We start from the raw sequence: 22,160 nt of genomic DNA, 5'->3' as shown, positions 1-22,160 counted from the left end.
TCAATATCAAGATTTCGTAGTGTTTCAAATTAAGAATGTGTGAGTTTTGGCGACATCGGTTCTGGACTCCGATTCGGAACTCTTCGATATTTTAACCGAATCGATCGATTGCATATCGTTCTCGAATCGTATTCCGAGTTAAACGTTGGATTCGCATTTCATCGTGAAATAGATTAGAAGAAAAATGAAAATCCTTTTGTATACATTTATGGGCTTAGAATAATAACGCATAGAATGATAGTTTCATATCAAACGAACTGTCACAAGTGAGGCAAAAATCAAATTCATGTAGGCTAGTTTTAGTAGTAGGTTAATTTTCGGTTTTAGTGAATATTTGTATAAAAATACAAGTTGAAACGCGTTACTTCCTTGTGGAATGTGATGTTAGTATCTATTTTATGTTTGTCTGACGTATTTTTACACTCATTTATCGCACATTTCGTCATTTTTAACTAAAATTCTTGATCTGTGCGCGGTGCAAGTTGACCTTGAGCACTGAAGGCCCGCCCGCTCGTGTAGGCCCTTTTGGCGCGCTTCAATTTGCCTCACTTAGCGAGTGCGGACTAGGTTTCTATGCGTTATTATTCTAAGTTTATGAGCCTAAAATATAGGAATGCATTAGTCTTGCATTAAAATAAATTAATAAAATTGAACAAAATCTGGACTTTATTTAAAATAATAAGAGATTTCCATATCACATTCTTGCTTTGTAAACAATAGGACGTAGAAACTTTCATTCGATAACTGTGCTCTGAGTAACGTTTGTAGCTTTTGCCGGTCGAGAAGTTCGAGTAATCGTATGGGTGTGGCGTCATTTCGGTTCGATTTCGAATACGACAGTTTGGTGTTCGTATAAAAATAAAAAGCTGAGTTATCGTAAGGTTCTGACTCAACTCCCTGATAGTAATCGAGACTTGAGGAAATGGAATTGAAGTGCCATTGTTTTTTTCTTCCGTGAGTAAACACGGCCGTGCCTAATTAAAAAGCTATTGTGCATTTGTGGTCAAACATAACTTTTTTAAAGAATAAAATAGTGTGATAAGGTTGGGAGTTTAATTTGCAGCAACGCAAAAAGGGCAAGGCCCATTTTGGACTGCAAAAATTGAAATGGCGAATATCCGTAAAATTCATCCATAAAGTACGTAAACAAAAATATTATCGTCATTCATATAACATTTGCAATAAGCTGTTGCAAAAACATATTTTTCTTTCGTTCTACAAAAATAAAAAAGATACGCAACACAGCGATCATTTTGAAACTTTATTTTATGCCTTCTTTACACATGCCATGATTTCCAACGTTGAGACAATTAAGTAGGTATATTATGACCGAAGACGGAGAAAATACAGTAAATAATTAAGAAATCAAACAAAAGTAGAGGAGTTGCTTCACAAAAACTCTCAACAATAAATAATTAATCAACTCAAAGACTTCTAAAGAAGTGAAAGACGTTGGAGGAGTGACAATATCGGCTCTAGGGGTCGTATTCTAGAACTCTACTCAATGCTCAAGTCAGGATTTGAGTACGGTTCAAAGCACTTGAAACCATGCTTAAGTCCCTGCCATTAGGGTCGCAGTTCCAGTGCTTCTGTTGCCAGTGCAATCCTGACTTGAGCATTGAGTAGAGTTCTGGAATACGACTCTTAGGGATTGGAAATACGACCATAATGGCAGGGACTTAAGTATGATTTCGAGTGCTTTAAACCATACTCAAATCCTGACTTGAGCATTGAGTAGAGTTCTAGAATACGACCCTTAGAGTCATTACCTCTGATTGCTTGTAAAAATGGTCAAACCAAAACCGTTTATTAAGATAGGACTCCTCTTGGACTTGCAATTTTATTCACCACGTTTGCCATGCTCCCGGTTTCTTTCAACTTTCCAAGCAATTGTACAAAGAAACGACATTGAAAGTCGGAGGTGTGTGGGAACTTCCTACTTTGCTAGTAATGATAAGGCTAAGACGTTACGATAGTAATGTTTAAAATTGCTTATTTCTTTTGTTTTTCTTAGTTATTCATCCTTCCTTTAAATTAATATCTATTTTTTTACACACTCACAGCCATGCCAGCGGGTGCCATGATACACATATGAACAACCACTAATGAAAGGTAAACTCTCGAGAGAAATGAAGGTTATAGAAATATTTTTTCACCTCACTAGCTCAGAAAGGCTTTCTTTTTCATTAGAAAAGGTTTTCTAAATTCGAAGTTAACGATGGACTGTGGTGCACCTAACTTTATCTTTCGATGAAAAAAAAAGATAATAGCACGTTCACCTACGCGATTTGTCGTAAATTACTTATTTATGTAATATAAGTCCGTTGGTATATTTTATTCTTATTATTGTTGACATTAAATTGACTATGAAAACTAATTGTGTTTATTAAATTATTTTAATTCGTCGAAGAACTAAAGTCATTTCAACAGTCACTAAATCACACAAAATAAAAGTACAAGCAAGAATAAAATTAATGAGGTGTAAATTCAGAACGCATCCGAAGATAATGTTAATACTCAATACTCAATACTCAATATATTTATTGCATTCATATGGTAAACATGTCTTAAATTTAAAGTAATGCTACACATATGAGCCCTTTATTAGGGATAACAATAACAGCAGAGGTAGGCCGAGGTTTCAATTATTAATTAAAATTGTGATTTATCAAATAATAGTATAAAAAAAATGTCATATAATAATAAAGAAATACGTCATGTTATGAGTAGAATTATGTCACTTGAAAGTTTGAATTTAATTAGATTATAATTATAGATATATAATTGTATACTATAAAGTCATGATACTGTAGTGCTACTACAGTAGCATAACCCTACAGTATATAATTAAACTTTATTTATTATAATGTTATTATTTTTATTTGTCATCAAAGTATTCGTTTCAATTGTAATAGCATTTATTAACAAGATGTAATTTTAATTTATTTAGAAACAGTGAATATTTTTCCTCGCTTTTATTAATGGGCGGGAGCTCATTGAATATCCTCACCGACATCGAGTGGGGACTTGAGCTGTGTATGTGTAGCCGAGATCGTGGCAGAAGCAATCTATTGCGTGGTCTAAAAGTGTGTCGTTGAGGATGAGGTAGTTTTTCGTTTAATAAAAAAAAATGATGTTATTAGGTTCAACTGTTCTTTCATCGACCATTTTCCTTGTTATAGTGAGGTGCGCTCGGTAGCAAAATTGTTTTGCGTCTCGTGGCTTGAAACCCTCGCTACGCTCAAGAATCAACTTTTTGACCTACTCACTTCGCTCGTGATTCAATCTTAGCCTCCTTCGCTTGCTCAGGTGTCAATACAAGCAATCGGGTCAAACTTCGCAGCTTTGCATAACAAATAACTATTGCCCGTCCGGGAACGAACGTCTGCGTGGCAGACCAGCGCTGCAATCGCTCGGAGTCAGTTATCTTTAGTCATTTGTTACAAGAACTAGTGCATACTGTACTAATTTAGTGTCCGGTTGGTCTTCGTGTTTCCATCTTTAGGGCATAGGGAAAGGGACTTTTTTTTATAATACCGAGTAATTGTATACAGTATTATTATAATTACTAGTATTTGAATTTGTCCAATAATTTATTTCATGCGTTCACACAAGTTGAAATCAAGGCCAATATACATAACTAAAGAACTGTAGTATTGTTTTAGCGCCAATTGTTTTTATTTTCTTGACCATTCTAGCCCTTCTCAAACATATCGTTGTAGGCCTTCTTCAGTTTCTGCCACTTCTATCGCTTCTGTGCCACCTGCATCCAATCCTGCCACTTTCTTTACGTCATCCTTCAAACGCATCTGTAGTCTTTCTCTCTCTGGGGCGGTTTTCTCTCCAAGGTCTCCATTGGAGGACCGCCTTACCGCGACTCTGCTTTCCTGTCTCCACCACACATTTGCAATCTTTGAGGATAATTCCCACTAGTTTCCTTTCTAATGCCCTTGGGCTAACTGTAATTAGTGAAATCTCTCTTTTTAGCACCCATGTTTCAACACTGGTCGAATATTCTTTAGTATACCTCTAATGTTTAATTGCAGTGCCACTCAGAGCTTTAAATTGCAAAGATCTGAGGGGCACTGCCACTGTGCCCGTCAGACATAAGTTGACAAGTCTCATGTGCCTATAATTTCACCAGCACCTTGCCCTTCGAAACCGAAACACAGTAATACTGACATTAGTGCTTGGTGGCAGAAATAGGTAAGGTGGCAGTACTTCCCTGGACTAACTCTTTCACAAGGAGCTCTACTGCTACTAAAGATAACTTTTAAATATATTATGCTACATATGGCACATTTCATGCACATTTACATACATAATTTCATTAAGAAAGACGATATCCATAATATTATCCTTAGAACTAGAGCCCAAACTCATGGTACCACGATTTCGTTTAACCAAGGTAAACGATTCTTTTATGGGGAACTGTTTACGTTTTTACAATAAGATTCCGGAGCATATATTAAGATTATCATTTCCTAAATTTAAAACTTACATTAAAAGTATTTTCATTGCAAAAGGCATATTCCAAAATTGAAGACACATACTTGCCCCATTCCATCTTTAACACACCAGCAAGAGCGGTGACTCCGTAGCTGAGCTGGCGGAAAAAAGTACCAGGACTTCGGCTACGACTACATATTTACAGTCTTTCGAGTCGAAACACTTAGTCCGTGGGGTCCCGGTGCCCTTCATCTGTACAAAAACCCAAGGGCCGGCAGCTACCTTGCCAGTGTATCAGCATAGCCATAGAAAGGGGGAACGCTGCCAGTATCTTGAGCAACTTGCCGCGGGGACCCAATTTTATTCATTTAATCGTTATAAACGTCGCGTCGTCGCATCGCAGTTTTGTGTTTCGACCCTTACTTCTTGGCGGCAGAAGTAGGTAAGGTAACATAACTTTTTTATAAGTAGGCATTGACTTAAAAATAAATGGACGACGGGTCTAATACAAAAACCACGAAAAAAATGCCCCAAGTCAACCTATTTAAACGTAGTGACATGTAAAGGAATATGAAAAAGCTAAAACGTTGAATTTAAATTGTAATGTCATCGCAGTACTGTCTAATTTTGCTTGCTTCGCTGTCAGTCGAACAAACGAAGACTAGAGCGTGAATGACGCTCTGTATACGATTTTAACGCCCTATAAGTTCGGACACTTTTTAGCGCGGACCCGACGTCCATATAATTGTAAGTCAATGTAAGTAGGTAACATATTTGAAAAGAAAGACATATCACACTATGTTTATTTACTAAGGAGTTAAACGAGCGAGATGCTCTATTCAAAAATGCATTTTGCCTATAATTTTTCCAAACCATAGGAACGTGCAACCATGCTTGTGCGTTATTTGCTCAGAATTCAAGGCAATCGACAGTGCCGTTTGCTATGTTAGTTAGGTAAGTCTAATCAGCCTTTTCTCCGTTTGTATAATGGCAGAAAGTGAAATTTCCGACACCTAGTCTCAGTCTGGCAAAAATATACCGGCTCGATATTGCAGGTAACGTAAACATCTCTTTTGGATACATCCTATTTGTGCAGAATACACATCATAATGAGGATTCTACACCTGAGAGGCGTATTCAATATGGCTACGTACATAAGAACAAAAAAGTATTTCAAAAGTTTTGATACTTTAAATTCCGACGACATTCTTTTCACAAAAAAGAGACTCTTTTTGAATTTTTCACAATATGCTGATCAAACAATAATTTACTATTAAAAGTTACCTCTAAATCTTTAATAGAGTCTACTCTAGTTAATGAGGCATTACAAAATGTGTATATTTATCATTGACTTACAATTAATTAATATATGGACGTCGGGTCCGCGCTAAAAAGTGTTCGAACTTATAGGGCGTTAAAATCGTATAGAGAGCGTCATTCACGCTTTAGTCTTCGTTTGTTCCACTGACAGCGAAGCAAGCAAAATTAGACAGTACTGCGATGGCATTACAATTTAAATTCAACGTTTAAGCTTTTTCATATTCCTTTACATGTCACTACGTCTAAATAGGTTGACTTGGGACATTTTTTTCGTAGTTTTTGTATTAGACCCGTCGTCCTTTTATTTGTAAGTCAATGATATTTATATAATATTTTTGTGGATTTTCGAGTATAGGCGCTCATGTAGTATTTTTAAAAATCAAACAACAATGACAAAATCATAGTTAAAATAATTCGTTAGCGTCTTCAAATGTCTTGATTACAAGTTTGAATAAAATAAATTAATTAGGTTTTCAAATTATAATAGCAGCCTATTTAAGTCTAGAAATAAAATCATACCTATTTAAAAGAAACTATAATGACTAAGTAGTATATAACCGGAGTGATATCTACAACTGTCAGTTACTTGGTTTGTTACCGTTTTGCGACATCTGTCCGGCAAAAAAAGAAATTCAGTGGATACGGTTCACATTAAGTTAGTTCACGTAACATCAAATGTTCTGATTCGACAGATTTGTAATAAGAGATTAACTACTTCATTACCAAAAATAAAATAGATAGTTCTTTCTCCAAAATGCCACGCGAGAAAACTGACAAAAAAAATCCCGAAACCAGGGATAGATGGCACGTTTCACAAAAAACAAAAAAAATTGTTATATTAATTAACTCAGTTTTTTTTATTCGCTCTGGGCCCTTTGGAGTTAAATGTGTCGTTTTTATTTTGACTTTCAATTATTTTATAGAGTTCTTAGGTTTAATAAAAATTCATTCAATAAAATAATTTGTAAAACTTAATGTAGCGTAAATTGGAATGTTTTCTTTGTAAAATTAAAAATAAGGTATTTAATTAATAACTATTGTAACTTAGGATAATAACGCATAGAAACCTAGTCCGCACACGCTAAGTGAGGCAAATTGAAGCGCGCCCAATGGGCCTACACGAGCGAGCGGGCCGTCAGTGCTCAAGGTCAATTTGCACCACGAACAGGTCAAGAATTTTAGCTAAAAATGACGAAATGCGAAATGTGTAAAAATACGTCAGACAAACAAAATAGATACTAACATCACATTCCACAAGGAAGTAACGCGTTTCAACTTGTATTTTTATATAAATATTCACTAAAACCGAAAATTAACCTACTACTAAAACTAGCCTACATGAATTTGATTTTTGCCTCACTTGTGACAGTTCGTTTGATATGAAACTATCATTCTATGCGTTATTATTCTAAGTATTGTAACTATAGTGAAAAATAAGGTGGTTTGCATCAATATTAGACATAAGTGGTTGAAGACTGTACCACCCCAGTCAACCGTGACCATGGGACCTGTAAAGGGCCCGAAACGTCGGTTTGTTTGAAAAAACAAATATACGCGATTTAAATCCGGAAAAATAGTTTCATTTCCTATTTCAATTATTTTGTGAAATCTAGTTTAAAGTTGAATAGGATAGTGCTATTGTGCCTTAATCGAAGATTAAAACGCGAAATTATACGAATCTCGAACTAAAATACCCTCTAAGGAATTCCGAGTCAATCCAAGCATGCCGCCTCAAATTGCCTATCCTCTTTGTGGCGGCCATATTTGCAGAAACATAATTAACCGAAGACATGGCTCAAAGGACTTGTATCCAAGCTAAAATTATTAATAAAAAACTCAGTATTTTGTTATGGCTTAACTTCATGCCTTTTGACATACCAGTATAAAAAATAATTTCCTCTGAACTTCCGTTACGTCATAAACCACGACCATTCAGCTTCTATTAACTCTGTTTAAGGCTTCTGTTGTTTATTTTCATATTTCATTCAATTACGTAACACATAACCTCCAAAACTACGAACTGAAATATCTTGAATTCCAGACTTCTCAGAATAGTAAACCCAAAATACAATTTGTTTGGGAATTTCTGCTCTATATTTTCACATATTTTTCATAAACAGACGCATACAAATTATGTCAACAAAAATTTAGATGGGATTTTGCCATTGTCCTGTTAATAATATGACACAACGGCAATCATCCTACTTCTGTTAAAACCGTACTGTCTTTTATACATGAATGTTGATGAGATCATCCGGCGCCGGCGTCAGTGATAAAGCGAAATAATTGTATTCAATCAATATTAAGCACTACGGAAAAAATAAACTTTGCTTTTTGTCTTGCTGATTTTTCATAATTTAAATTAATAAACTTTTACTGCGCATGATTCTAAGGGTCGTATTCTAGAACTCTACTCAATGCTCAAGTCAGGATTTGAGTATGGTTTAAAGCATTCGAAATCATACTCAAGTCCCTGCCTTTAGGGTCGTATTTCCAGTGCTTGTGTTTCCAGTGCAATCCTGACTTGAGCATTGAGTAGAGTTCTAGAATACGACCCTAAAAAAGTCAGCGATAACTCCGTGCTCAGTCCCAACTCCGTACTGACTTCAACTTGGCTATTACTGGATTTACAATCGTTACAAACAATATTGTTTTTGTTTGTTTCTTTGTATGGGTACGATTGCCAGTTGAAACATGACCGGAACATAATAACAATAATAATTGTTCAGCGGGTCTTGAAACTGAGTCTGTGCCAATGCTAGGATACAACCTCTCCCATTTAAAAATTCAAAATTAATCTTTTAGGCCTTGCGACAGGCGAGGGTCTAAAATATATATAATAATAATAATAACAAATGCTTTTTTTTATATGTCAAGTGACGGAACGAACAAGTCGTGCGTCTGATGGTAAGCTACACGCCTGTCCATGACAGTTGCAGTGCCACTCAGAGCTTTAAATCGCAAAGATCTGAGGGGCACTGCCACTGCGCCCGTCACCCTGAGACATAAGTCGACAAGTCCCATGCACCTGTAATTACACCAGCACCCTTACCCTTCAAAACCGGCACACAGTAATGCTGACATTACTGCTTGGCGGCAGAAATAGGTAAGGTGGCAGGACTTCCATGGACCAACTCTTTCATAAGGAGCTCTACTGCTATTTTAAATAACAATAAAAATGAAATACTAGCCCTATACTATGGTACATATTTTATTTATTTTATTTTTAATGATGTAGTACATAGCCAAAATATAATTTGTATAGGCATTGACTTACAATTATATGGACGTCGGGTCCGCGCTAAAAAGTGTTCGAACATATAGGGCGTTAAAATCGTATACAGAGCGTCATTCACGCTTTAGTCTTCGTTTGTTGTACTGACAGCGAAGCAAGCAAAATTAGACAGTACTGCGATGACATTACAATTTAAATTCAACGTTTTAGCTTTTTCATATTCCTTTACATGTCACTACGTTTAAATAGGTCGACTTGGGACATTTTTTTCGTGGTTTTTGTATTAGACCCGTCGTCCATTTATTTGTTAGTCAATGTGTATAGGCATTTATTTTGTCACTGTTCTATATAAGGACCGCTTTTTCCGTGAAAGTCTCCTCCAGCTCCTTCCACTTTGCCTGCTGCTCTTACGATGTCATCACACCATCTTTTGTGTGGCCTTCCTGGTTTACGCTTTCCAAGTACCCAATACAAGGACCAATTCGTAACGGTTTTGGACCATCTCTCACTAGCTTTTTGGATGTTACTGGCCCATTTCCACTTTAACTGAGGAATTCTTTTTACAGCATCTTCTTCCCTGTTATGTTGTTTTTTATTTTATCTTTTAATTTGTGGCCACAATAGCTTATTTCTAAATCTCTCTGACATATTTTAACTCGTTCTAAGCTCTGCTCAATTAAAGGACATGTCTGACAAGCGTAAGTTAGGCATGGGAATAGATATATTTCATTTGTTTTGGTTTTTAGTTTGGTTGGTAGATTGCCTTTGAAAATCTCTTTCATTGACCAATAATTATTCTATCTACTTTTCGTCCTTCTTTCAATTTTTAATTCCGAGCATGCTTTCAAAGAAATGAAGTAAGTACATATATACTTTTTTCTTTAACCTTTAAAACGAAAAACCATAAATGTCGCGTATATCTAACGCGGAATCCAAAAAATAAGACCAATCTACCCCCTGCTACGTGAACGGAAAAACACATTTTGAAGGCATCTCGTCGGTCGTCGCCGCTCGCAAAGAGAGGGGTTCGTTGATAAATACGCTGTTGTCGAGCTTGTAAGCAGTCGCTGCTGCGGACATCGCTCCAAGCATGACGTCGCTGACGGTCACGGTGGGTTTTACTTTCAGTGTGTGAATTAAAACAGTGTAGTGATAAGTGGAAAGTGATGAGTGAAGGATTTTCTGGATTCAAAAAATTGTCCTGGGAAATTGATTACATCTTTAAAAAAAAATTAATAATAAACACAATTTAATGATTAATACGAAATTGAAAATTTTGTATGTTAAATGTCCAATTAGAATATTGCGTATTATTTAAATTCTTTTAACCAAAGTCTAAAGAACAGTATAAAGCAGTTCATAAATTATTATAATAATATAAAAAACGCAATACTATGATATTGTGAAATATATCTTGCATTTGATAAAGTAGATCAAGAAAACTTTGTTTTGATTTAGATCATAAAACAATCATACTCTCTGCCTAATATAAAATTTTATCAACAAAACTTGAAACTAAAAATCTTTAATTATAAAACAACCAAGTCCTCCTAATTAATCACACGTTGCGTGCTTTTGAAATAACCAAAATGCGCGCGCGCTTCGCCCGCTTCCTAAACTAGTTCAAAAGAAATTGCGACAAGCGTCAAATGTCGAGTTGTATTCAAATAAAATAGACAATAACTATTTAACTAAAGATATTTTTCTAAAGAGTGTAGTGTGTAAGTTGCCTGGACAGCATCGTCATTGTTTATCATGTGAGACAAAAAGCGCGCTTTCTTAAATTGCGTTTAGAGACGGCAACTCCGTATATATGATGAAAAGTATTTAAGTAGACAAAGGCGTGATGATTTGAATCATCGTGCATGCAATTATAACAAATAACGTATTAATAAATTTTAATGCAAAATTAAAAGCATATGTATAATAAGAAATAATAAATAAGTATATTAGACATCACATATATATGGCAGTCGAACTGGCTCATATCTTTTTACATTAGTTTTGATTGGGTAGGTAGGGAGGGTCACAATCATCTTTTACAATCATCACTATAACCTATAACCTATGGTCACAATAATCACTATAACCTATGCACGAACAAGTTTCGTACAATAAGTAGGAAAATGTAAATGGCAACTTGCATCCTCGCACACTGGGTCTGTACCGAACATGTGATCTATGTTCGGTACAGACCCAGTGTCTATTTTTTTACTTTCTCTGTCATTGGCCATTGGCATTCGAATAGATAGATGTGTAATTTAAAGATTCACAATAGTAGTAATGTAATTATTAAGTATCAAGTAACAGATTTCTTTTGTTTTTTTTTTGTTAAATTGTTTGGTCGTTTGTGTGTTGCAGATATGTGTGGCGCTAGCGTTTGCCGCGGTGCTAGCGGTGCCTATTAAAGACGGAGCTGAAACCGAAGAGGTAGCCCGTGAGAAACGTTCGCCAGGAGGCTGGCACTCTCCACCACCAAAAGGAGTCTGGAAAAAAAAACTCATCTGGAAAGAGGAATGGAAACAAATCTGGAAAACTGAAAAGAAGCTCATCTGGAAAACGGAATGGAAGAAGGAAAAGGTTCCGGCGTGGAAAACTGAAAAAGTACAACAGTGGAAAGAAGAACAAGTCCCCGCCTGGAAAATAGTAAAAAAGCCTATTTGGAAGGAAGTACAAGTGCCAATTTGGAAGGAAGTTCAAGTCCCAGCTTCGAAAAAAGTATGGAAACCAGTATGGAAGGAAATTCAAGTCCCAGTGACTAAACATGTACAGGTACCAGAGTGGAAACAGAGTTACGTCCCCGCGTGGGTGAAGGAAGGTGTGCCCGGAGAGAAATATCTCGGCAAGGACGACCATGGTTGGGAATACACCAGTCACGACCTCTGGAGGAAAAAAATGATCTGGAAGCCAGTATGGAAAAAAGTCTGGAAGAACGTGGAAAAACAGGAGTGGGTAACCGAGAAAAAACTTGAATGGAAGGAAGAGTGGAAACAGATCTGGAAAACCGAGAAAAAACAAGCTTGGGTCACTGAAAAGAAGGAGGAATGGGTAGAAGAAAAAGTCCAAATCTGGAAGACAATCAAAAAAGAAGTGTGGGTACCTGTACAGAAAAAGATCTGGGTAGAGAAATGGAAGCAAATCCAGGTGCCAGTCTGGAAAGAAATCGAAGTTCCAGCTTGGAAGAAAGTGTGGAAACCGGTCTGGCAAAAAGTCTGGGTCGAGATTCACGACGACCATCATGGATGGGATTGAAATTAGGTACAAATCACGACATATTTTTGTATATAGAGAAAAGTAAATAACATAGTCATTTGTTAACTAATTGTTACCATTTTATACCAAGATTATCGATTTTTTTGTAAATATAATACGAATATAAGAATAATACTCATGAAGCTAGTTTGCCGATTCGGTAAGTATTAATTCTCTAATCGGTTCGGTGGCGTACGCGGAGGGGAATGCTTTCTCTGCAAGTTGTGAATGTTGGAACAAAATTTAAAGAGTGAAAAAGTTTTTGGTTTCGCCTTGCGCCTTGGGAAATTAATAAAAAGGTACAATTTTGTATAAAGAGTAGAATTACGAAACATGGGAACTTGTTACTACTTGAAACGTAATCTTGTTCACTTCCTAACTGTGAGGTCGCAATCTTTGGCCATTGAGAGCAGATCTCGTGAAACGCGATACAATGGCCGTAAGGCGTACAATCCAACAATTCAAGCGCTTAAGTTTTGTTACAATGTTTACCTTTATATTTTGTGGTTTGATTTGTGTGACCTTAGTATATTCGCTTGTTTAGTATTTTTGAAGACGTACTTTTGCAAAACTCGTTGTTTTGCAAAAGTATAAAATTATTTTCGAATGTTAAAGAAAGAAATTTCCTTGTGTATTCTTATGTGTATGTGCATGTGATACTACACAGTTTAAATAAAAATGGTAAGCCTGTTTGTGAGAACCGATTTACGCATTTCTTTCATAAGCCGCTCTATTAACAAAAGCAATACCATCGGCATTCTACTTAAAATTGTATTCTTTATTTTATATTTTCTATGAAAATTCTAGAATAATTTTATATCGTTAAATAGAGGGTCTCAAAACTCCGAAATATTTTTTATCCGCGTTCCAGAATCATAATTTTGAACTTATTACAGTGATGCATTTAAGAATAGATCACAGTAATTTGGTTTTGGTCAAAAAATATTTGTGAGTCTCAAAATATAGACACGGACTTCTTAAAGGTTAATTGTTGAACCTTATTATTTAATTGTACACCTCTGACATTAAAACAGTTTACAAAATAAAAGTACAGTCCGCACGACGTTCGTAAAGAACGATTCGATAATTAATCATTTACAGAAGTTCAAATATCGTTATAAAAATGCAATTGTTTTTATATGTTTTTATTTACTTCTAAGCTCTACCAATACACAAATTAAGAAACGAATAAAGTTTTGTTTATAATTCTCCCGTCCACCATTTAAAACGCGGCTAGGTTTTAAATATAAAAGACTTTCTTTTCAAAACAGTTAAAATGAGTTAACGTGTTCAACTTAAGATGCATACCTGAAATATTATTAAACAATTTGAGTATTCTAAAACTGGGTTATTTTTTTTATGATATCTCAAAAAATGGTTACCATTTTTTTTATATTATTAAATTTACCCCTTTTCCATTTACCTTTACCCTAAAATCTCCATTTTATTTATTGAAAAGTACGTAATTGGAGACAGTATTTGTAAAAGGAATAAAAAACTAATGAATGCCGACGACCAACGAGCGAAGGTACTACATAGAACAGTAAAGTCACAAAATCATTATTACCATGAGACTGTTCATAATTTTTTAAAGATTTTAACGCAAATACAAATAAATTTTAGTATAGGTTTGTTTTAACAGCATTTTTTTGATTGTGTAAATGTTACCATCATCAATCACTGTCGGTCACTGTTCACCTCCGTCTCCCGTGCTGGTTGACTTTATACGTTTATAGGTTTCATAACGACATTTTCATTCATCGTTAACGAGAGTTATTGATACTACAATTCCCTAATTACGCCAAAAATAGTCCTGAGTGAAAGTTAATACACGTGTCAAACTCAGGATGCCCTGAAGAATCCATACTACCTCACTTTCTATTCAAAATTTTCCCATACTCTTCATTTTAATTTATTTTTTTACAAACGAAACTAAAGCTATTTGAAAAATGTATGTCGTACAGTATACGTGTTCTGTTTAGGTCAGTTGATATAAAAAAAAGTCATTGGTACATAATAGAGTACCTATTGAATACAACGGATTTCTTGTAAGTTCGTGTTTTCATATAGTAATCAGTGTTACTAGGTATATATTTTTTCCAAAATGATAGATTCAACACTTTCACTGTAATGAGGATGAATGAAGGATGATTTGACATTGTATAGAGGTAGTATAGTAATTATACGAGCTAGTACGAAAGCGCCGACTCGAATGAGAGAAGCTATTTTATTTATTTATTTATTTATTAAGAAATAGATACAGAAAATATACAAAAATTTGTGCTGCTAACGGTGTAACAAAAACCATTTTTGGTTTGACCGTACACCGGCTTCACCATCTAGTTTACACTTTAAAGTTTACACTTTAGTTTACCTTTTCCCTTACGAGCAATAATGGTGAGAATTATGTTATTCTTAATTTTAATTCTTATCACAGCCTCAATTAATTATTAAGGTCATTAAACCATTTAGAGTTTTACGAAATCAATAATTACTCAATTGTTAAACCGTGCCAAAGTGTAAATTTCTCAGTTAATTGCCCGTGTGCGCTCCTACGCATTGTTTTGCGTGGCGCTGCGCCGTCGTCGGGTAAGTAATGGAGGGTCAGTAATTTATAGAAAAACACCTTACGTAAATATGATGAAATGCAAGCCGGCACTTGCTCATCTGGGGTATGTGTGAAGAAAATGTACGTTACCGAAGCAACCCATTACCCAGCTAGTAAAAGTTACGTAGAAAACATATATTTATAACATATTACATGTTTTATATATACAATAGGAAGTGTGTATATACCTACACAAGCTTTTAGTGAAGCACGATTTTGACTTTGACAAATGCCTGTCTGCGCGCGCGCCGTTTCAAATCTAGATGCTCTTTATGACCTATTACGCGCGCGCTTTCACTCGCGTAGGTTCAATTAATGACAAACATAGTATCATAGAAATCGGCGTAGAATAACCATTGGATAACAAGACGGGATCAATTAAAAAATAGGTAACTGAACAAAAAGCGTTTTTGTCTGTGTACAAAGTTAACATTAATATTTAAATTGTATCCAGAAGGATTTGAAGCGAGCGCTGTGGACGACGAAACTTTAATATAGGACTGGTATCGTGGGCATTACACTTTGGGTTTTATCATAAATCAATAAGTTAAACTTTTGTAGGTAAAGTCTGTTTTGTGTTGACTATAACATGCTTATGGAAAGTGTGCCTTTTCAATAGGGATAGACACGTGTATTCGAATGTCTAGTAAAGAACCTTAGTCAACAAACAGACCAGAACAATGGTAGGTACAAATTACAATTTAATAATTTAAACAAAAATAGCTATTAATGTCTGCCAAGGTTAGGATCGTAAAAAGAATTTTACATTGTTTTCTTATCTATGTTAGATTACATGCAATTATAATATTACACGTACAGATATTGCATTAGTATTGTGCTTTTTGCTTGTTTCCCTAATGTGTTTGTAGGCAACCATCACATTGCTACAAGGTTCTCGTTATGCCTCCCTGTTTCTTTTATTTTTTTTCCTTTTCCACATGATCCTAAATTTTTCTTCGGATTTGTTTCGTAAGGACATACAATAACATTCTAGTAGCAGTAGAGCTCCTTGGGAAGAGTTCGTCCAGGGTACTACTGCCACCTTGCCTATTTCTGCTGCCAAGCAGTAATGTTAGCATTACTGTGTTCCGGTTTAGAAGGGTAGGTGTACTGGTGAAATTACAGGCACACGGGACTTGTTGACTTTGTCTCAGGGTGACGGGAGCAGTGGCAGTACCTCTAAGACCTTTGCGATTTAAAGCTTTGAGTGGCACTGCAATAGCTATGGATAGGCGTATCGCTTACCACCAGGCGCAGGACTTGTTCGCCCCCTCTCTTGGTATAGTAAAAAAAAAAAAAAAAAAAAGATGAAGTCAATTATGTTACCCATTTTACTATAAATAAGACAAATTTATGTAGAGAGTCCCTTCATTATCGATTTTGTCATGTTACAAGTTTTGTTTGTTTTTTGGAGTAGAACGTGGGTAATGTCACTTAATGACCGACGATCTTACATGACGATCTTGGTGGCCCCGGTGGCTTGCACTGTTAGCCTCAGATGAGGGCGATCAATTTGGGAAACGATTATTTTTAAATTAGTTCTGGGCTCGGTGTTTATTTAAATTCATTGTTCTATTACTCTACCGTGCAGGTAATTCCCTAGTGTGAGGCGAAGTAATGAGTGATTTTGTGTGTTACATTATTAATTACTATTGTTATAGAGATCATCCGCAGTGATGTAACAATGGCTGGATGCGAATTGGCGGGCCGAAGATGAGATATGAACTGTGTGTATTTGTGAAGCAAGCGACGGACTTCCCAGGCGCGTCGTCAAGACATTTTAAGCAAACTTCGTAAGACATCTATACAGTAAAGACGAATAAAGAAGATGTGTATGTATAAGTAAACAAAAGCCTGCACACGATTGCGCAAGTGTAGGACGCGTAATTGTGTGCTAGTGTGTATATAGAGATAAGTAGGTATTCCAACGTTGAAAATAACAACATACTAATGTGACCGTTCGACTACCTTTTTGCGGAGGCGACTTTTCCATTGCCATCAGAACTTTCATTCAGGCGAGTCTTTTCCGGGTTCTAAGTGCGTAATGTAATGGTTACATGCCTGTACTGATAGAGAGCGCCGCGTGCGATGCGCCTACGCACTTTATGAACATCATCGCTAGAGACAGTATGGTGCGAATACGGCGTGAGTGGAAACGTTGAGGTGACCACAGAGAAAAATTTTAGCACCAGCGATTTTTATACGATCATAAATGTTATAGACTAATAGCCTTATTTATAGACAGTATTTAACTATAAATAACGCTTTAAACAATGTTTTAAAAAAGTTCTTACCTATAAACATTAATTAGTGCTAAATATAATGATTAATTTGTTATATAGCTGTCTAATTAATCACCTTAGGAACCTTGTTTAACTCGCTAAGTAACAAGATGGCTGACATTAATCAGCTGTTAGCAAAATTAGAAATTTGAAAACGTCATTGAGTTTAGCAGATTTGTTTTGATTTTCCTGTGAGAAGATTTTTATTTTGAATTGTGAAAAAATGGAAAATATTCGGCGTGATAAAGCAGATTTGCGGTACTTTAGACGGAGAACAAGAAACAATACGATCCACTGCCCCAGTTAGTTATACATGAATTCGTCGAAACGATATCGTTTTTCCAAAGAAATTTGTAATAGATAATAATAGACAATGAGTTTGTTAGTATTTGTCTTTGATTCAATTTTTAGATTTTCGCTCTAAATGTCAAATCACAGCCATCTGACAGTATTTTTTTTTCTGTTTTTTGGCTTTCTATTAGCTATATTTAATGGTTTAACCTTCTAATGTTGCCATGGTAATTATTTCTTTATTAAACATTGCTTAACTAATAAGTGTTTACCTTTTTTTTATATGTAATAGGAAGTTGAATAGTGCTTAAAATCTGAAATAATGCTGAACTAAATATTGATTAAAGAGATGTTTAGTTGTTTCTTATTAGTAAGGCTGTAAGTTTTGATATCGTTAGTGATTATAAGAATAAATTCGTCTTGATTTCGCAACGCGGCGAGAATGAATTATAGTAAAAATCCAACGTGACAGCATTTCATTAGTTAGGTACTACATAATATAGGTACATTCTTCTCTTCGGCACTTTGGTGCCGCGTAGGCGTCGGTGCTTCATTCGTGAAGCGCCGACGCCCACGATGAATCCGAACAACTTGCTACGCCTTCACGAACCATCTCTTCCAATTGTTCTTTTGCAAGTTTAAGCCGATCGAGAGCTAAACGACGTGGCCTATAAAATGCTTTCTTGGGTTTAATCCTCATTTGGTCGCAGTGTTTGAGCTATCCAGCTATTGTCAAAGTTATTACGATATTAACAAGTTTCCTGATAAAGAAGCCATAGTCAGCTAGGAAATAAGCACCTATGATTGGCTTGTCTACATTCGCAACAACAAACTCCAGGTAAAATCGCTACGCAATATCTTGTCTAACTTTTATTTGAGTATGCCATAGGTATGTGTAATGGCACCATTTGCGGTTGTAAGCGAGCAACTGTCTGGTGACCTGCATATGAGCTTACAATTGCGAGGAAGAAGGCAAAGGTCAAAACGGTACCTTTAATATCGTCCCATCTAACTTCGTGATAAACAACTCATTCTTAGATTTTCGCGATTGTTACACATAGGAAATGAATCTATTTTCCGGATTTAAATCGCGTATATTTGTTTTTTCAAACAAACCGACGTTTCGGGCCCTTTACAGGTCCCATGGTCACGGTTGACTGAGGTGGTACAGTCGTCTACCAGTTATGTCTAATATTAATGCAAACCACCCTATTTTTTCACTATGCGAAACGTCGGTTTGTTTGAGAAAACAAATATACCCGATTTAAATCCGGAAAAATAGTTTGATTTCCTAAACAACTGATTATTTGGAAAAAAAATCCGAAAGTTTGAAGGAAGTTAATTTGTCTTTTAATTATTGAAGCTGTAATTCTTTTAATATATAACAGACACACTCTTGGCCACAATCTCAACTGATGTTAAGCGACTAAGGGACGCGTTTTCCTAAAAAAAATACCTATTCACTCTAGCCTTGAATAGCCCCAAATTGTACTTTTCGGGTAATACAGATGCCGGTAGAGCATTCCATTCCTTTGCCGTACGCATCAGAAAGGAGGAAGCAAAGCGCTTAGTGCGAATCATTGACTTACAATTATATGGACGTCGGGTCCGCGCTAAAAAGTGTCCGCACTTGTAAGGCGCTAAAATCGTATACAGAGCGCGACACTCCGCTTTAGTCTTCATTTGTTCTACGGACAGCGCGATACTGCGATGACATAACAATTTAAATTTCGAATAGGTTGACTTGGGACATTTTTTTCGTGGTTTTTGTATTAGACCCGTCGTCCATTTATTTGTAAGTCAATGGTGCGAATATCAATGACATAAGAATGGAGTGTTGCGGATCTTCTAGTCGACCGAAGGATAAACGGTGAGGGTGGCACTAAATTGAAAAGTTCCTGCGCACACTGCCCGAAATGTATTCGACAGAAAACCGACAAGCTGGCTACTTTCCTGCGATGGCCGAGATTTTGTAGCTTCGACTCTACAAGAAAATTGTTGTTAATACTATTATAGAATACAAATATTATTTTCGACGGATATTTCTACAATTAATACTTAATTATCAAAACAATTTACTGTTTTAATAGGGCAATTATGTGACAGTCACTTTAAGCCCGTGATACATCATATCATCGTGATACAGCCTCGTAATAAATCACGAAATTATACAAGTTTTATTTTTATTTTTATCGTGTTTGGACGATGAACTGTTGAAAATCTCTAAGAGTTGGCCAAGGAATACCGAATATTTTTGATGCTCTATAGAGAGTGCAGGGTGTGTGCCCTTCAATATGTATACACTGATCGCGATATCAGTTGCACCCATATATTTAGTGTTGCACCTACTAGTAGAACCATTGACTTACAAATAAATGAACGACGGGTCTAATACAAAAACCACGAAAAAAATGTACCAAGCCAACCTATATTTAAACGTAGTGACATGTCAAGGAATATGAAAAGGCTAAAACGTTGAATTTAAATTGTAATGTCATCGCAGTACTGTCTAATTTTGCTTGCTTCGCTGTCAGTCGAACAAACGTAGACTAGAGCGTGAATGACGCTCTGTATACGATTTTAACGCCCTAAAGTTCGGACACTTTTTAGCGCGGACCCGACATCCATATAATTTTAAGTCAATGAGTTTAACGTTTATTTTTATCGACTCCGATCGCGCGATCTGAAAGGACTAAGACACGCGTGAAGTTTTATTCCACTCTGATCACACAAATGGTTTACAAATATGATTTACCTGTAAGATACCCTATTTTCGCAAAATGATAGTCTATCACTCATCATCATTCATCATGAAAACCTGAAAAATCGTTAACTTTTTAGTGAACAAAATAAGGGTTAGTTCAAAAACTATGAAACACCAGCTGGTTTTCTCATCTAATCCACATAAGGGCATTTCTTCAAGAGGGGCTAAGTTCTCTGACTTCGGTGATCGAATTATTTTTCTTAATTTCTGGAAAAATATTAAGCGGGAAGGAAAAATAACTCAAACTTACATAAGATTCCGTTAATTGGGCAACTAGAATCTTAACAGATCCACCGAAATCAGCTACCACCGAAATCAGGATAATTTAACAAAAGGCATAGTTTTTGTTTAATATATTATTAAAAAGGCAATAAAAACGTACAATTATGTACATAAACATTTACTAATACGACTAACCATTAAATTAAGCTTTAAAAAAGCTAAAATTTATATAAAAATGGAACGTAACAACGTAAACAAATGTTACCTTATTTGTCAAATTACAAATGTCACTATTAAATAAAATCAGTTTTCAGTTTGGCTGTGCAGCTTTTTTCAATCACACAAAGTATTTCCGTATCTATTTAAAAAAAAAAATTGAACGCAATCTGTAGCTTCTAAAGTGATAATTTTTTTGGAACTTGCACGATTCATGGAACTTCAAAATCTTTCCCTCCGCTTTTTTTTGCATACATCTGTTTTGTTTTGTTTAAACCTTTCATATACAATTGGATAGCTTTTTATCTGTGCGTTTCTAGCACGTTTCTTCGTCTTCTTGATTTAGTAAACATTCAATTTCCATACGAACAGCCCTTAAAGTTGCAAGCTCGATAACAAGCCGTTAAACCGAGTATGGATTGATATAATAGCCAGTCGAAATAAAAAGGGCATGGAAATGTGTTCCATCGTGCAATTTTCAATCGGAAAACTAGCGCGATAGTCCATCGCGGCAACCGACTGTGATTATAATAAACTCGCCTAATTACGTGATATATCTAAGTCGGTGGCGAAATGTTTGGAATCTAATACAGATTTAAATGAAAAGATTTTGCACTTTTAAAAGGAACGTTAAGGTAGAAGGATAAGTTTCCATTTCCTTTGTAAAAGTCTGGTTCAAGTTAGCGTGCTATTGCAGCTATGAGTTGAGAGAAATTGTCCGCGAATACATCAGCAAAAAGGTTGCACACACGCCGTCTGTTCGGGCCCACCGGGCTTAAAATTCGACCCAGTCTTTCGAGATCGTAAGGGTTTATCTACTTTATCGTATATGAGTAGGCAGTAGTGGGTAAGAAGCCAAGACCGACCATCGCAGAAACAAATAGTGAGAGGTAAGAAAATAAGTAAGATACCGATCAAATTTGCGTTGCACTCTCTAATTCTTAATGCGTATTGTGTTTCTGGAGGATCGCACACCAAAGCATTATACTCAAGCTTGGATCAAACGTACGCATTATAAAGTAACACAGCACTTTCGGGTCTCGGAATTGAGACGCTGTCTTTATAATAAACCCTAGCCCTCTGTTAGCTGTTTTGAAAGTTTTTATTATGTGACCACGCATATTCAAATGGATATCTAATGTTAGCTCTAGGTCCCGTATTGTACTGACATCGACTAACAGATGATGACTTGAATTTGTTGTATCCAGAAAAAAGGCTGAACCTTTATTTAATTTAGAATACGTTCTTTTTAAAAATGTGTGCAATTGTAAGTATCCGTTTTGATTAATGATTATAGTGCTGTGACAGACTAAGTAAAATAAATGTGTTAGAATATTCAATTGTTAAACTTCCCACTTAGTTTAAAATACGGTGCTTCTATTTTATCAGTGTGTCTCGGCGAACGTCGTGTTTCGCCTGTCGTTGGTTTTTTTTTATTCAGTCGGCCTTTGGTACAGACCGGAAGCATTCAGTTGACTTGGAAGTATAGAGTTGCTATTACATTTTTTATTATTTATTATA

At 35.8% G+C, this 22,160-nt stretch overlaps 1 protein-coding gene across 1 annotated transcript; it reads left to right on the top strand.

The window, feature by feature from the left end:
* The first annotated feature begins 10,065 nt into the window (after window positions 1-10,065).
* On the top strand, window positions 10,066-13,542 carry LOC113228961. The gene is made up of 2 exons (XM_026462405.1): window positions 10,066-10,115; window positions 11,366-13,542. Exons 1-2 carry the CDS (start codon window positions 10,095-10,097, stop codon window positions 12,254-12,256), a joined length of 912 nt encoding a protein of 303 aa, XP_026318190.1. The 5' UTR covers window positions 10,066-10,094; the 3' UTR covers window positions 12,257-13,542.
* Window positions 13,543-22,160: the final 8,618 nt, after the last annotated feature.

This window comes from Hyposmocoma kahamanoa, unplaced genomic scaffold (genome assembly GCF_003589595.1).
Source record: "Hyposmocoma kahamanoa isolate Upper Pololo Valley unplaced genomic scaffold, ASM358959v1 263, whole genome shotgun sequence".
NCBI classification, from domain to species: Eukaryota; Metazoa; Arthropoda; class Insecta; order Lepidoptera; family Cosmopterigidae; genus Hyposmocoma; species Hyposmocoma kahamanoa.
Note: the sequence above shows the minus strand (reverse complement) of the source record. Positions and strands in the feature narration are given on the sequence as shown.

What these genes read in the sequence shown, in the direction of transcription:
- LOC113228961 (XM_026462405.1), top strand. Translation starts at nt 10,095, where the DNA reads ATGACGTCGCTGACGGTCACG. An exon ending in TGACGTCGCTGACGGTCACG is followed by an intron (nt 10,116 to 11,365) that starts GTGGGTTTTACT and finishes TGTGTGTTGCAG; the next exon opens with ATATGTGTGGCGCTAGCGTT.